Source organism: Electrophorus electricus, chromosome 3 (genome assembly GCF_041902795.1).
Source record: "Electrophorus electricus isolate QZ-2024a chromosome 3, ASM4190279v1, whole genome shotgun sequence".
NCBI lineage: Eukaryota > Metazoa > Chordata > Actinopteri > Gymnotiformes > Gymnotidae > Electrophorus > Electrophorus electricus.
The window spans coordinates 34072724-34087341 of NC_137499.1; the positions used below are offsets into that span (position 1 = coordinate 34072724).

Consider the following 14618-nt stretch of genomic DNA (forward strand, 5'->3'; position numbering starts at 1 on the left):
TTCCTTCCCAGCTCTACCCTGTCATTCTCTGATGTATTCCAGCACAGCTGCTCTGGTTCTAGAATGTGTTCCAGATGCGTGTGACATCGGAGCTGTCGATTCCGCTTTTTACTCAGCTTTTTCTTGGATTAGTCTCCCTGCACAGCAAAAAATGCACCATTATGGAATTGACTCGAAAATGGCATGGAACCCATTCCCAGCAGTATGAACATCTGGACTGTAGGTGCACGTGTCCAGCAGTGTGACATGCGTCCAATAGCACGCGTACACAATGGTCACCCTCCCACTCCTCAGCTCAGAGCTCGCCTGGCCCCCGAGGTGAGCTCAGCTGCAGGTGTGATGGCCTCTTGGACCCCATGGGGCCAAGAGCCAGAGAGGTCGAGCTGGAGCTCGGCCCCTGCCGAGCACGAAAGCTCGAAAACAGCCCTGCGTTCATCAGCTACAAGAACAGTGTAGCTGCTCGACTGCTCATAAATGCAGTGACTGAAACTGGCAGTCATTCATAACCAGCCAATAAAAAAGTTAAATTTAGCTTAGACAGGGAGGATTATTATGTACGTTTTGGAAAACTGTATAGGTGGATTTGGGTTACATCCCATTGTTAAAATAATGCATACAACATACACGTACGGTCACATACAAATACAGTCTCACAGAGATTAAACTTCAAATCTCACAAGCACATCTCATGTTTTTTTTCACAGTAGTGATGCACGTTATTACAGTGTTTTTATGTATTTGTAAGAACCAAGATTATTATTTTCTTGATTGTTATGCCTTTGTATAACATAGCTATCACACTTAAAGCATTAGCTTATGCTCTCCCTAGGCCCTCTCATTTTACCTATACTTTTGTTTAAAACCCCAGGGCCCCTAATCACAGCCCCCAGTCTCCAGCCCATCACGTGATTTACATGTCCATCCACCCATCAGCGCTGACTAGGCCGAGCAGTGGCTAAATTGACTTTACTGCCCTAAAAATCGCAGTACCCTTCTGTCTATACTGGCTCCTCTCCCCCCACACACGTCAGAGAAGTGCGACAGGATGTTTGAGCTTTTTTTTTTTTTTCCCCTCCTATCCCTGCATCACTGCTCTCTCCATTTTGTTTGAGATCCTCTGAAGTGCCCCCCCCCCCCCCAGCTTCTCTGCTTAACTCTGGGTTGGACCACGTGCGATTTAGACGCACGGTCGCAAGGACCATGGAGCTCATTAATGCTTCTGTGTGTGACGTTACCATTATGCCTTACATGTTTTCCAGGACTAATAAAAGAGCATAACAAAAAAAAAAATGTTGGTTTATTGTGTTATTGATTTATTAAAACAAGTTGAACGTGATTGTGCACATATAAGATACAGTTCTCTTCGATTCAAGAACGTGCATTGAATTAATGATGGTAAATTTAAATATAAATTGTTCATGCTTCAAAAAGTGTTTTTCAAATGAATGTAAAAAATTAGTTTACATACGTTTGTAAATTTAAATATTTAAAACCATATTGAGACATCGATTTTTGTAAAGATTTAAAGTAATTTTAATGGCCTTCAGAAATTTATGTAGGCATATCCACATTTTCTCCATTCTTGTAAATGTGATCATCTTAAATTTGTGTATTGAGTATTGATAATATAACAATTTTGACAATGACCTACACATACATATAAATATATAGTTTGGATGATTTCAGTGAGAGGTCATGGCCATGATACAATTTTGAATTTCCAAACAAATATGTAATTTTAATTAACCGAATAGCCACTAATACATATTACAAGTAAATAAAATCAGTCTCTCAGTGTTAACGCATCCGAGACCAGCAAAATGCCACTGTTCTATTTCAGCCCAAGTTTCACTTAAATGTCTGCATTGGCACTGCGTTTCCTAACTCACGACCCCATGTCAGTATCGCTGATGTCGGTCTGAGCGGCGTCCTCCAGATGTTCGCTCCTTGGCCCTTTTTGGTGTCCTCTCATGCCTGCTGCTCCTCTGCCCATTTTCAGGCCTGCCCATCACATGCCCGCCTCCCTCCATGTGTACGTGCATCCTAAGGTGGTGCCCATGACTTTCACAGTGACCTGTTTCGTGTGTGCTTTTCCAAAGTGAGTTCTTCCTGTTCCCGCTCCCATGCCTGCTCCAGTGCCCACTGCACTTGTGTTTCTTTCGGCTGTGCCCATGTGACCTCTTCCAGTGCCACTTTGTCCCTCGACACCTCTTGCACCTTTCTGGACTAAGCAGTGTAACTGCAACAGCATTGTGGTCCCTGTGACTCTCAACATAGCACAGGGAGCAGATCAGCTGCTGGTCGGTACGGCAGTAGATCTCCAGAGGCATGTTGTGAATACATGTGTTCTTGCTGGGTTCTCCACTGACAACGATCACAGTGTGTTTTTCCCTTAGGTTGGCAGCGTTGTACCCACGTGCATGAAGCTCGTGCCCGGGGAAGGTTCCAGTAGCTTGGAGATTCCGACCTGTGCAGCTTCTGCATTCCACGTGTGTAGGTTTAGAATCGGCAGGCGAAGCATCCCTCAGTCTTGCCTTTTTTAACTGCTCCACCACCTCAGCAAACATGCCATTCTTGTTGAGAGTGGGCCTTGGCGTGAAGGACTCCCTGCACTCAGGGCACCTGTAGGTCCCAGTGTGCTCATGTTGATTCCAGTAATTATTAATGCAAGCCATGCAGTAGTTATGTCCACATAGAATCATCACCGGATCCTCGAGGGGCTCCAGGCATATGGAACAGCTGAAAGAGTCCTGGTTCTCGATGGCTGTTTCTGCCTTCTTACTCTTCGCCATCAGGATTTGCTGTTTAAAAGCTTCAGCTTTCTTGTTGCATATCATTTCATGTGTGTGGGTGTGTAAGAATGGAAGAAGCCACGGTACATTGCGAAGTGGTATAACCGGTGTTTGAAGTCTTCCAGCATTGTGGGTTTGACAGGCCTGCAGTAATTGTTCTGGTGGAATAAAGTGGCGTGGAATCTAATTGGCACACATATATGGGAAGCAGCTATGTTCATAGCCAGAACTGGGCGGTAAGTGTTTTAATAGAACCAAATAAAGTTCAGCTTAAACTGCCTTGTAGACCCTGCTTCAGCCAACACACTACAATACCGACACAATGAGTAGGGAAGGAAAAATGGGGAAATTTGAGTACTTTAGAATTTACCTAGAATCTAAATGAGTTTTTGCTAACTGAATCAAATTTACATTTATGGCATTTAGCAGACCTTCTTATGAAGAGCGATTTACAAATCTGCTAAATGCCATAGATGTAACACAGCCAGATAAAACAGCTCAAATAACATTTCTCTCAGAATCAATCCCATGCTTCACACTCCATCTTTACAGGAAATTACAAGAATTTCTTACCTCCCCTGTGATAACAGTGAGGAGCAATTATTTACCTTGGCAAGGCAAAACAAGTTTATTTACACATAAATAAATGAGTGAAAGCATCTTCCATAAAATGATCTAGCTGACATTCCAGTCTTGTTGGGAAAATGTAGTATATTAATCACTACGATCAGACATCTACCAAATGTCAGCTGGTGCATAAACCAAAGGTTGGAAACTAGTTTCGATCATTGTAATGTCATCTGTATTTGTGGCCAACTGCTTGTCTCAGGATTTTCAAACATCCCTCGAGTCCATGCATGACTAGGTGGGCAAGTAAAGATTGTGTGAAGTCCCCTCTGACGTGCCCAGAATAAATCATGAGTGATGTTTACTATAATGCTGTTGACACAAGCTTCAAAATATACAGTTCTATAGCAGTTATTCATGCTTGTGGGGGTATTACATGCTATTAGGTATGTTTCAGTCACAGGTGACTAATTTTGCCTAGTGAGTTTATGAGTACATGTTCTAAATTCCCAGAGGGGCAGTTCACCCAGATTGCAAACAAAATCACAAAAAGTCAGCGTTTACACAACATTATCAGAATTTAATTTACTCAATATGCACACTGTATATATAGCCTACTTTTGCACATACAAAGCATGCTGTGAGACACCTGGTTCACAGTCTGTGCAAGACTTTATAGTCCCTAGTCAACACTTACTTTCAGAGAATTAATGGCCTTTCTCATTGCTTTTTCTCAGCTCATGCAGTTCCTGCTGTTTCTCATTGATTCATTGTTGGCAACTAGTCCTTGCATCATTCACTCACCCCTGAGACAGTAAACCAACTGGGTTGCCATGAAACTGGTTCCTGGAACTAATTCTTTTTAGCCTGAAATAATGATCCATTTCATTTAATACTTATATGCCAAAAGCATGTTGTACAGTCACAGTGCTATCACAAGCATAGTCATTGTGCTATAGATCCTCTTATTTCTCTCTCACGATGCTGAAACAGCATCAGTGTCTTTGTGTTCATCCATTATGCACAAATAAAAGTTCAGTTGCTGGTAAGTGCAATAGAAAATCTCCAGGGGCTTTTTTATGATGAAAGTAGATCATCATCAAGTATCCAGTGGCCTTAAGGATGTTCTATCTCTCCCCTTTAAATAGCTCTCTAAGATGAAAATGCTGAAAATGCATCTCTCACAAGGCATCTAAACAATCCATAGAGGATTTGATTTGCATAACTCAGTCATCATTATGCGGAGTTACGAGTAGAGTAGTGTCTGTCTGAATGGATCTATCACTTCAGTAGTTTAGCGGCTATAAATCCCCACCCCTCACATATAGAAAAATAAATGTTATTGTTTTATGAAGAACCTGTAAAAAAAAAATATTTGAGTAATCTAAAAGACGTATAAATGAACATTATAAAACAAATTTAATAAAGCAATTGTGTTATTCGGCTATATTTTTTTAAATGGTAACAAAGAACAAAATGTTACATTTAGACATTAAATTAGTTTAATAGGTATATGTGTACTACACCAGCATACATCACACACAACAAATTATGTGCTTTATGGGGAAAACTGTGACATCATTTAGAAAGTGCCACTCATAATAAAATACAGAATTTTACTCTTTAAATGTTATAAATTGACCACAGATTTACACACACGTCTTTACAAAGGCTTGATTCTAAAAAGCATTATGCCTGAAGCTGTTGAGGTTAAGAAAATTGAAAATTGGATTGCACTTAGTTTTCATTCAGTATAGCTTCCTCAATCCTACTAGCCTTCAGTGCCTCAGCCAGGTCATTAAGATATGTTGAATCTGGATATCCATTCCTGTATACACACACAAAATAATTTATTAGTAATCTTGAATGAGTTATTAGAAAACCCATGCAAGATGTGCAGTGCTTTAACAATTTCAACATTTAATGCAACTGCAATGTTCATGGCAAATATTTTTTATGTAACTGAAGCTGAAATGTAACTGAAGCTGAACTTGAGTACACCTATTTTGCAAAGGACTTAAGTGTATCTGTTTTTGAAAGCTTACAAATATACCCTGTGGCTTAAACTGCATTATTTTAAAACATCATTTCTTGCCCTCTTCCCTTTATTCTTTGCTGCATTTCATGTAACTTTCATTCATTATACGTTTTTCTCATTCTGACAGGGAAGGTGCACTATAACTCACCGACTCCTCCCCCCTTCCATATTCATCTTGTGAGGGATTCTGTCCCAAACTATTCTTGCACTTCTGTAGCCCTTCATGTCACCAGGACAAATAGTGAAGGTTAAACCTTGCTTAAATGCTTTTTCCAGGCAACGCAGTAATCCCTGCCCCTTTGTGCTCAGAGGCAGATAAGTGTCAAATATGCCTCCTTGGAATGGTGACCCAGGATTAGGATGCTCCGCCTATGAGAAAAACAAATAACAAACTGGTATAAACAAGTTCTAAACCATCCAACATGTCTTTTACAAGGCTATCTCATCTATGAGGAAGAAAGTGCTTTCACACTTATACCCCTTGGATGCCATCAGGAATGTAATAGGTGATCTTGGCAGTTCGGTACGGTTCGTAGCCTGACAGGCTTTGTGGTAGCTCGACACACTTCATGGTGCCATGAATGCCTTGCACCTGTGTTGGTCCCTTGCCTGCCTCTTTTCCTGTGAGCCTTTCTGCAGTATGTGCCTCTTTTATTCTATCCACCCACATGTCCTGTGAAGGCTCCCCAGTTATCTTCACTGTGGGACATACCATGCACCGAGCATGAAGTGGAAGGTAGCAGGAGCGCGGGACCAAATTGCAGCTTGTACGTGTACCCCTCTCTCCACACACACAAGGTTCTGAATGGTTACCGGCTGGCAAGGTAGAAGGTTTTGAATTCGTCTGGGTCACTTTTTGTTTTGTCTGTGTTGTGAATGAGGTAGAGCTACTGCTCCCCACAGACGATTTGTTCAACAACACATCAGTCTTTTCTGCTTCCAAATCTGCAGATCCACCCTTCTTAAACTTCTTTCTAATGACTTGGTTTTGCTTTGGTGATTGGATTCCAGGTCTCACATTCCAGAGCTGAGACTGGGAGTCTGATCGCGATCCTTCATGACACTCTATGTCAGCCTCTATGTCAGCTTTTATCTGACTTGGTCTAATATGGCCATTGCTTTGGAACAGAGTCTCATTATCTGATGCAATACATTGGTCTGTAGTTCCCTGATGGGAAAATGTATTGGTTTGAGGTGCAGAATTAGACACTACATTAGGAAACACTTCTTTTAACATTTCACTGGCATGCGAACACAGCATCTTGGGCCCGGTCAGGAAGACCCCATCCTTTACAGTGTGCAGGGAGATTTTGCTGAACTGCGAGCGTATGTTTGAGCAACATGCCTTAAATACCTCACTACCTTCAGTTACACCAAGATCAGACATTCGAAGCTCCTGAACACAAAAGTCCGAAGCTATCATGCCTACTAGCTTCTGAAGTTCACTCTGACTATTACCAACCTTGGACACCTCTGATCCCTTCAGATTAACTCTGACCTCACCCTTACTTGCTGGACTCTCAGAGACTTGTAGATCAGAGATCAGAGCAGCCAGACGGGACTGATATGCCTCTTTCATGTAGTTCCACATCACTGCAGATACTAAAATGTCTGATGAGACAACACCATGTGAATGTTCATCTGCCTGTTCAGCACTTTTAAAGCTACTGTACCTTGGTCTTCTAAGGTAATGGCTTGATTTTTTGATCCCAGACTTTTGCATCTCCTGTTTTTGTGAAGGTCGTCCAGAAAAACTATTTGCCCTTTTTAAGGAAGGATGGGGGTTAGACAATGTGGCAAGCACATGAGGCTTGGCCTGTTTTTCAAGGTCTGACAGGGCATTCACAGATGTGCTGGGTGGTGCTTTGACTGCAGGTGTTAATGTGGAGGTAGATCTTGTGGAACATGTTCTGCTAAATTTGTTTGCAAGTGATTCACAGGTTTTGAATGAGTTTGGAAAGGTCTGGTGACTCATCTTATGATACAAAATATCATCTCCGGTGTGGCTTGCTCCTACTGGTCCAAGCACACCAATCTGAGAAACACTAGCTTTCTCATCATTCCCTGTGCCTGCAGTACGTAAGGAGGACCTCGAGGGTGGTGTTGGTTCAGAGTTTGATGTTAGCGTTAACATGTTCATGTCTGGGATTAAATCTTGGAGTTCTCTAGCTCTCCTACTTTCTCCAGGGCTGAATCCCAGAAATCCCTTCTCAGACTTCTTAAACCGGGCTGCCAGTTTGTATTCCTCCCTGCCCCGCCCTCTTTGTTCCACTCCTGAGTTGTTCACTTTTGGGACCACTGTTCTGAGCACACCACTTGCCCCTCCTGCCTGTGTCGTCTCTGGTTGAGACACTGGGGAGTCCGAGTTTGAGGGGGATGTGGGGCAGTACATTTCATTCTTTGGTGTCAAGCTCAGCCAATGGTCATCCCTTGAACCAAGCAGGAGGATCTGCTTGGCCCGAGAGACTTCACTACTCTGACCTACAATATAAACATACGTCTGATCATAGCTGATAAGTACTTTGGGAAGTAAAGACTGCAAGTCTTCAAATGCTGCAGTGTCCCCTCCTCGCAGACTGAGGGTACTCCTCCGAATCTGAGCTCTTCTCAGATTACCCTCCAGCTGGTGGTAGATCTGACTCAGCTCCTCACGGGCTTGCTTCATGCATTTTTGTATCTCTGAGCTTGTCTTTGCTTTTGCATCAGACTGCAAGTACAGTGTAGTAACCCCCTCTGATGTCACATCCACTACATGCACCCCATGCCTGTCTAATATATTCTCATACTCCTTACTACTCCTGGTGCGCAGGTATGCAAAAACATCAGCCTCCACGATCAGGGACAGAGCCTCCACACCTAGCTCCTCTGTCCACTCTTTTCTCTTCTCAGTACCATGTGTCTGTGCCATTGATAAGTCAACATTGGTCCCCTCTTTACTTGGGTTCTTCCACATAAGTATCTCAGAGCTCAGAATTCTCTGATCATTTAAATTCAGCCAACCAACATGAAGCCCATGAGTCTGGTCTGTAGGTCTGGCTTCTTGATCTTTTAAATTGCCTTGGTTAGTCCATGAACCTTGGTTTCTGTCTCTTCTGTATGAAGAACTGTTTTCTTCTGGAGGATCATGGTCACCAAGGAGCTCCACCAGGTGAGACACAACTGACTGCACTTCTGAATATAGCCCATGCAAGGAACACTGCCTCTGTTGTCTGAGGAAGTGGACATGAAGACCTGGAAATTTCTTGCTGAGGGTTTTTACAGTCTCCTTACCCTGGGGTAGCTGACTGCAGTCTATAGTCACAGACATCTTAAGGATTACCTGGTACAGGAGAACAAAAGAACATGGGGAGGTATGATATGAAGGTAGATAACGTTCAAAGAAATATCAAATTGCATTTGTATGAAAGCAGCTGGAGTGTTATTTAATTTATGATTGTTCATGTTTATTCTCCTAGCATACCTTGTTTGGGTGCACTGACGTTTGCCATGGAAAACTAAGAGCAATCTTGTATTTTCTACCATCCACCTCGAAGATGTGTGGGCAGTGTCTGAGCACACTGAGAGCAACTGGATGAAGTCAGAAAAGAAGCTCAGTCTTACTTAAAGAATGAGGATGTAATCAGCAATTTTCAGGCTTAGAAAATGCAGTGTAGATGTAAGAGAAGGATGAAACCTGTTTCTCTGGCGGGGCAGTAAAGATACTCTGACATTTAAGACAACCAGTAAATAAACTCACTTCCTTTGCCAGGCTACAAATAAAAAAGTTAATGGCAACCTTGGCAGACTAGCCAGACGGTAAGGAATTGCAGACCTAAAGCCACATACTTAATTTTATTGTAAAGGAGTATTACTGAAGTAGCCTATGAAAATCTTTTAAATTGCACCCCCGATGTCTATATCTTCGCATTTGTTACCTACACAGCATTATTTTAATGTTAAATGAACCCCACCCGTTTTCACTCACGCATTCGTCTAAAGGGTGGATTATAGAGAGACCTGTGATATCTTCAAAGGTAATGAGGGCAAGCCGGTCACGTTCGTTAACGGTAATTGACGTTATCTCTCCTCCCCCGTTCCTTGCACTCAGAAAATGAATTTGAAGTTTATCTGCTAGTCGCTCGGGTGCGATGCCACCGGGCAAACCGCGAACACATAGCGTGCGCCCCGCGTCCGCCATCTTCTGGACAACTGGTACCTGTTCAAACGCTATGAAAATAAAACATATTTTAACGTTTCATTGGCTTTGCTGGATAGGTTTTTAGATGTCATTCATCACCTGCTGCACAGAAAACAAAACAAAAAAACAAAAAAAAAAACAATTAACTTAAGCGCCACGAAACAGATTCCCTCCCAAAAGCTGGCTACATTGTGCAGACGACGGAGGTTTTACAGGAAGTTTGACTAAGAGCAATACCTTCAGAGCCAGAGGAGCTTGATTATCAACAGGTTCATCGGCGTTACGACACAAATCAGCTTCCCTCAATTGTTATATCTTATTATTACGCCACTCTGTCGCTTATATAGGCCTATATGTGTGTGTGTGTGTGTGTGTGTGTGTCCATCACCCATTAAAATACTGCCATCTTTGTATGTGGTCACGAAAAGAAAAGTGAAAGTGAGAAGTTTATCCTTTGAGGCGCTTTGACGTAGACCAGAGTTTACTAACCTTGTTAGCTCAGTTAGACTAAAAAATATCGAAAAACACACATATTACTTCACAAAAGTAATGTACATTTTGAATCAATGTTTATGCTGTAAATGTTTCATGCTCTTGATGTTTAGAGGTTTTGAGGGGGAAACTAGTTTAAACGTGAAAATATAATAATACAAAAATAATACAATAATATTGTACTAGAATACTGCATATCTGATCGCGCTGTATGTTTCCCCAGGCACACGTCAGCTGTTAGGTAAAAGCTGTTTTGGTTACTAACAAGCCTGTTGTTACTGGTAAGTTGATGTCCACACAACAGATATTATGTATGCCATAACCCATTAAAGACAGTGTACAAGAGCGACAAAAAAAAAAAAAAATGTGTATAAAGCCGTGAGGGAGGATGTGATGTACATGTTCTGACTGTGCATTTACTGCGCCCTCCAAAGGGGCTTTAATGCAAGTGCAGCGGTAATATCGGTTTGCATTCTATTCTATTAATAACAAGAGCACTAACGTATGCTGGGTCAACATTATCTTGTGACTGGCCACGCTCCCTCTGAAAGGACATTCGGTAGTTTTCGTCGGCTCTAGTCTTATCAATACAAGTTGCGATCTTATCAGTGTCAGATACTTGTTCAGATACTGAACAAGACTAGACAAGTTTATCTTAAAGTGTAGACTGTCTGTAGAGTTGGTCAAACGAGGGTATTGTTGGATTTTCATCCAGTCTTTAAGGGTGAGTAGGCCATGTCTTTTAAGAATGCATTTTACCCACTTATGGATGTTTAATTTGTAATACCATTGTAATAACTTTGAAAAAAACATTGTTTTACAACATACCCTAAAAACTGTACAGCTCTCAGTAATAATAATAATAATAATAATAATAATAATAATAATAACATCAAAGAAATTCTCTTGGCAAATGAAACAATTTTGCATACACGTCACTGTGCATTATAGAGGGTAGAAAAGAAGTGTTCATGACCTCCAGCTACAATGTCCCGGGACACGTTTGCCTTCACGTCGGCCTCCCTGCGCTCCCTGCGCCTGGACCAGGAGCTGCAGGACTGGGAGGAGGCCCGTAGAGCTCTGGCCCAGCGACGGGCGCTCATTAGGCGGCCGCTGCCGCCAGCGCCACGCCTCAGACACGGGACGGAGAGGATCCAGACGGTGCGAGCCCCTCCGCCCCAGCTGCACTGCAGAGACCCCGTCATCCACAATACGTTCATGTGTGGTGACATGAAGGGTGTGTACGCCGTGCTCAAAGAGCCCGGCATGGTGAACGCACTGATGGAGACTCTACGCGAGGAAATGGTGTGGACCCCAGAGATGGGTAGGGAACACACGCGCTAACACTGACAAATACAGCACGTTATGTAGGTTATTCCAATTCTCAGGACCCTTAACTTCATCGCTCTATTTCAGTTATAATACTGAACATATTCATAAAATGATCACATAATGACAGTAATGTAGAATCCTTTCCTACCTCTCCGCCCAATCTCCAGGCATGTGGACTATGTCCTCCAAAGTGAAGCAGACGTCTGCACTGCGCCTGGCTGCCAGTGAGGGGCACTATGGCTGTGTGGAGGAGCTGTTGTTCCGGGGAGCAGAGGTGGATGCAGACCCAGGCGGGAGGACAGCCCTCCATGATGCCTGCTCTGGGGGTCACCACGCCTGTGTGAAGCTCCTGCTGGACCACGGCGCTGACCCCGACGTGTTTGCTGCTGACGGCAATGCACCGCTTCACCTCTGCAGCACTGCTGACACCTACCTGTGAGTAGAGGTTGCTGTCGCCATGGGAACAGCTGTAGGGGCACTGGTGCTGCTCTGGCAGCTGGCTGAGACTGAAGGAGAAACTGAGTGATAGAGTAAAAGAATATGGGGTTAAAAAAAAGTGGAAAAGGAGAAATACCGTTGTATCCTTGAAAGGAAGTTTGAGTAAGAGGAGTAGTGATGCATTTAACTTTATTTTATTAAGGCATGTGAAGTAACACTGAACTTTGGATTCTCCTCATTCAGATATTTAATAAGCTCTGCCTGAGTTGAACAAAAGGTGTTCATTGGAGAAAACAAACTACAAAGTGGTAGACAAAATTCATCATTGGTAAATTCTAATGTCACGTGTGTGCGTGCGTGTGTGTGTGTGTGCGTGCGTGCGTGCGTGCGTGTGTGTGTGTGTGTGTGTGCGTGCGTGTGTATTTGCTCCCACTCAGTTGTGTGGACTTGCTGGTGAGCAGCGGCGCTGACGTGAACGTGGCCCAGCGCGACTCGTGCCTCACGCCCCTGCACGTGGCCTGTCGCCGCGGTCTCCAGGAGCACGTGGAGATCCTGCTGGCGCACGGGGCCAACGTGGGTGCCCAGAGCCGCGAGGGCGAGACGCCGCTGAACGCGGCCTGCGCCGGGGCCGAGAGACCCTCGGAGGCGGCCCGCTACCTGCGCGTGGTGCAGACGCTGCTGGCGGCGGGGGCAGACGCACGGACGGCCGGGCGGAAGCAGCACACAGCCCTCCACAACGCCTGTGGGAACTGTAGCCGTCGCATTGCCGACCTGCTGCTGCAGCACGGGGCCCAGGCAGACGCGACGAACGCTGCAGGGCACACGCCCATGGACTGCCTGCTCCAGGTCAGGGGAGAGAGAGGGTATAAAAAAAAAAAAGAAAAGTAAGAAAGACAAAATGAAGTTTAGCTGTACTGTATTAAGCAAATGTTGTGACATAAGTAGCCACCCTTTGCAACAGCTTTGCACACTCTTGTTCTGTTCACCAGCTTCATGGTACAGCCACTTCTGATGTTTTTCCATCAGTCATGAAGAAATTCTCACATATGCCAAGCACTTGTAAGGGGGAGGGGCTAAAGTTCTGTATAAAAACTATTTGCAAAGGGAGCCTTTAATTCATTCTTTGTTTTAGCATGGAAATTAATTAATTCACATACCAACACCATATTTACTTTCATTTTTTACATTTGTCTTAGAAACAAATGTAATCATAAACGTTTATAGCAAAATGCCTTTAATACTATAAAATGTTTGGTTTTTTTAAACTTTCAATCAAGGGTGTCAAAATTATATATAAGCCAGTGTTTAAAAAATCCAAAATTCAGAAATATCTGAAGTGCACAGGCTAAGGAAGAATCATTATTTTTACCTCTTATCTAATCATTGTTATCTATCTTTCTATAAGATTAAGATACATTTTTACAATTTCATCCTGCATTCAGTGTCTGGATAGCTCATTTCTAGTGTTCCATTGGCTGACACTAGCTGTTTAACTGATGGCTCTTCCTGTTGTCTCTCTGGAGGTGGTTGAGGATTACCCAGAGCAGCACCCAGAACTAGTGGCTCGCTCACTTCTGAACAATGGGGCAAAGGTTCCTTCTTCTACAGTAAGCCACTGCATTCCTGAACATTTAGAGCCATGTAACACAGTACATCTGATAACGAGCACTGTCCTGTTGTAACTGCTGTTTTAGGATGTAAGAGCTGTTCATAGCTATTCATAAGTCCACAAATTTATTACAGCACAATAGTAGAAAAAACATCAATAAGCAGTTTACTCCTTCTCTGTGTTGATGCTTTTGTGTGTGTGTGTGTGTGTGTGTGTGTGTGTGTACATGGACATATGTGATATATGTATGTGTGTATGTGTGCGCGGGTGTATATGCGTGTGTGTGCAGATGCTGAAACTGTACGTCCCATTCCCTGCCTTACTGGAGATGATGCTAAACTGTTACGATGTTATTCCTGCCTGCAATGACTGGCTACAGGACATCCCAGACGAACTAATGAAGGTTAGTTATTTTTGTGCCTCCTAGGCCTATATAGCCATACAATTAAAGAACCTTTATAGATTATCATAAGATTTTGATACGTTTTGACTTCATTATACATTTTCTCCGTATTCCCAGGAGCATCAGACTTTCTTTAACTCTGTTTGCCGAATGAGTGGTCAACCCCGCAGGCTCCAACACCTCTGTCGATGTTCACTGCGATGCCACCTTGGGGCGCGATATCACTCTGCCATTAATAAGTTGAACATCCCTTGCTCCCTGAAAGATTATCTGCTATTGCGCATCGACGGACAGCTCCACTGAAACACAAGAACACTGGACATAACGAACAACGATCGCATTCAGATAAAAACGTTAGCAGAACGCATATAGCCATAAACTGGGCTGTGTTATAGTATTTCTCTTGGCACTTACCTCATCTCACCTTGATACTGTGAATGACTTGTACTGTGCTGTGCCTGACAGGTCACAGGGTGAATATAAGCAGAATCCATTTCTGTTCTTCTTTTCTGTCTTTACCCTGCCTGGTAAGGACTGCCTGGTTCGTGGCAGTTTATGGCCGTTCATGACAATCAACCAGGCACTAAAAATGTTTAAGAGCAGCCAAGAAAGTATTTAAGTTATGCTACTACTAAGTCATCAAAGATTTCGTTAAGGCATTGTTACAGATGTCCTATACCATTTTAGTGTAAACAGTAACGTTACTATTATAAATAAATAATCGACAGCGTGACTTTATCTAATGTGCCCAAATCTGCAGCTTTATTCTG

At 43.2% G+C, this 14618-nt stretch overlaps 3 protein-coding genes across 6 annotated transcripts; 1 reads left to right on the forward strand and 2 right to left on the reverse strand.

Moving 5' to 3' along the window:
- Positions 1 to 1898: 1898 nt before the first annotated feature.
- On the reverse strand, positions 1899 to 2792 carry LOC145653853 (E3 ubiquitin/ISG15 ligase TRIM25). The gene has a single exon (XM_081708393.1). It carries the CDS (start codon positions 2790 to 2792, stop codon positions 1899 to 1901), a length of 894 nt encoding a protein of 297 aa, XP_081564519.1.
- A 2051-nt stretch (positions 2793 to 4843) lies between these two features.
- On the reverse strand, positions 4844 to 9994 carry si:busm1-163l24.3 (N-myc-interactor). Of its 3 annotated transcripts, XM_026998064.3 has the most exons (6): positions 9812 to 9994; positions 9394 to 9603; positions 8858 to 8964; positions 5876 to 8716; positions 5546 to 5766; positions 4844 to 5187 (listed from the first exon to the last, which is right to left on the reverse strand). In XM_026998064.3, the coding sequence occupies exons 2-6, from the start codon at positions 9572 to 9574 to the stop codon at positions 5097 to 5099; spliced, it is 3441 nt and encodes a 1146-aa protein (XP_026853865.2). In that variant the 5' UTR covers positions 9575 to 9603; positions 9812 to 9994; the 3' UTR covers positions 4844 to 5096. The 3 variants fall into 3 exon arrangements, with proteins under 3 accessions (XP_026853865.2, XP_026853866.2, XP_026853868.1); XM_026998065.3 differs by lacking the exon at positions 9812 to 9994 and having other exon boundaries at positions 9362 to 9530; XM_026998067.3 differs by lacking the exon at positions 4844 to 5187 and having other exon boundaries at positions 5627 to 5766; positions 8668 to 8716; positions 9812 to 9987.
- Positions 9995 to 10584: 590 nt separating this feature from the next.
- Positions 10585 to 14586, forward strand: asb16 (ankyrin repeat and SOCS box containing 16). 2 transcript variants are annotated; one of them, XM_035529787.2, is made up of 7 exons: positions 10585 to 10790; positions 11018 to 11390; positions 11566 to 11833; positions 12274 to 12682; positions 13360 to 13443; positions 13735 to 13848; positions 13966 to 14586. In XM_035529787.2, the coding sequence occupies exons 2-7, from the start codon at positions 11054 to 11056 to the stop codon at positions 14149 to 14151; spliced, it is 1398 nt and encodes a 465-aa protein (XP_035385680.1). In that variant the 5' UTR covers positions 10585 to 10790; positions 11018 to 11053; the 3' UTR covers positions 14152 to 14586. The 2 variants fall into 2 exon arrangements, with proteins under 2 accessions (XP_035385680.1, XP_026853801.2); XM_026998000.3 differs by having other exon boundaries at positions 11049 to 11390.
- The last annotated feature ends 32 nt before the right edge of the window (positions 14587 to 14618 follow it).

Excerpts from the sequence above, each read along its gene's own strand:
- si:busm1-163l24.3 (XM_026998064.3), bottom strand. The coding sequence starts at position 9,574 with ATGGCGGACGCGGGGCGCACGCTATGTGTTCGCGGTTTGCCCGGTGGC. Across the intron at positions 8,965-9,393 it reads TACCTTTGAAGATATCACAG|TTGCTCTCAGTGTGCTCAGA; the intron begins GTCTCTCTATAA and ends GACTTCATCCAG. Across the intron at positions 5,767-5,875 it reads TTCCTGATGGCATCCAAGGG|GCGGAGCATCCTAATCCTGG; the intron begins GTATAAGTGTGA and ends TTTTTCTCATAG.
- asb16 (XM_035529787.2), top strand. The coding sequence starts at position 11,054 with ATGTCCCGGGACACGTTTGCCTTCACGTCGGCCTCCCTGCGCTCCCTG. Across the intron at positions 11,834-12,273 it reads AGCACTGCTGACACCTACCT|TTGTGTGGACTTGCTGGTGA; the intron begins GTGAGTAGAGGT and ends GCTCCCACTCAG. Across the intron at positions 13,849-13,965 it reads TCCCAGACGAACTAATGAAG|GAGCATCAGACTTTCTTTAA; the intron begins GTTAGTTATTTT and ends CCGTATTCCCAG.
- LOC145653853 (XM_081708393.1), bottom strand. The coding sequence starts at position 2,792 with ATGGCGAAGAGTAAGAAGGCAGAAACAGCCATCGAGAACCAGGACTCT.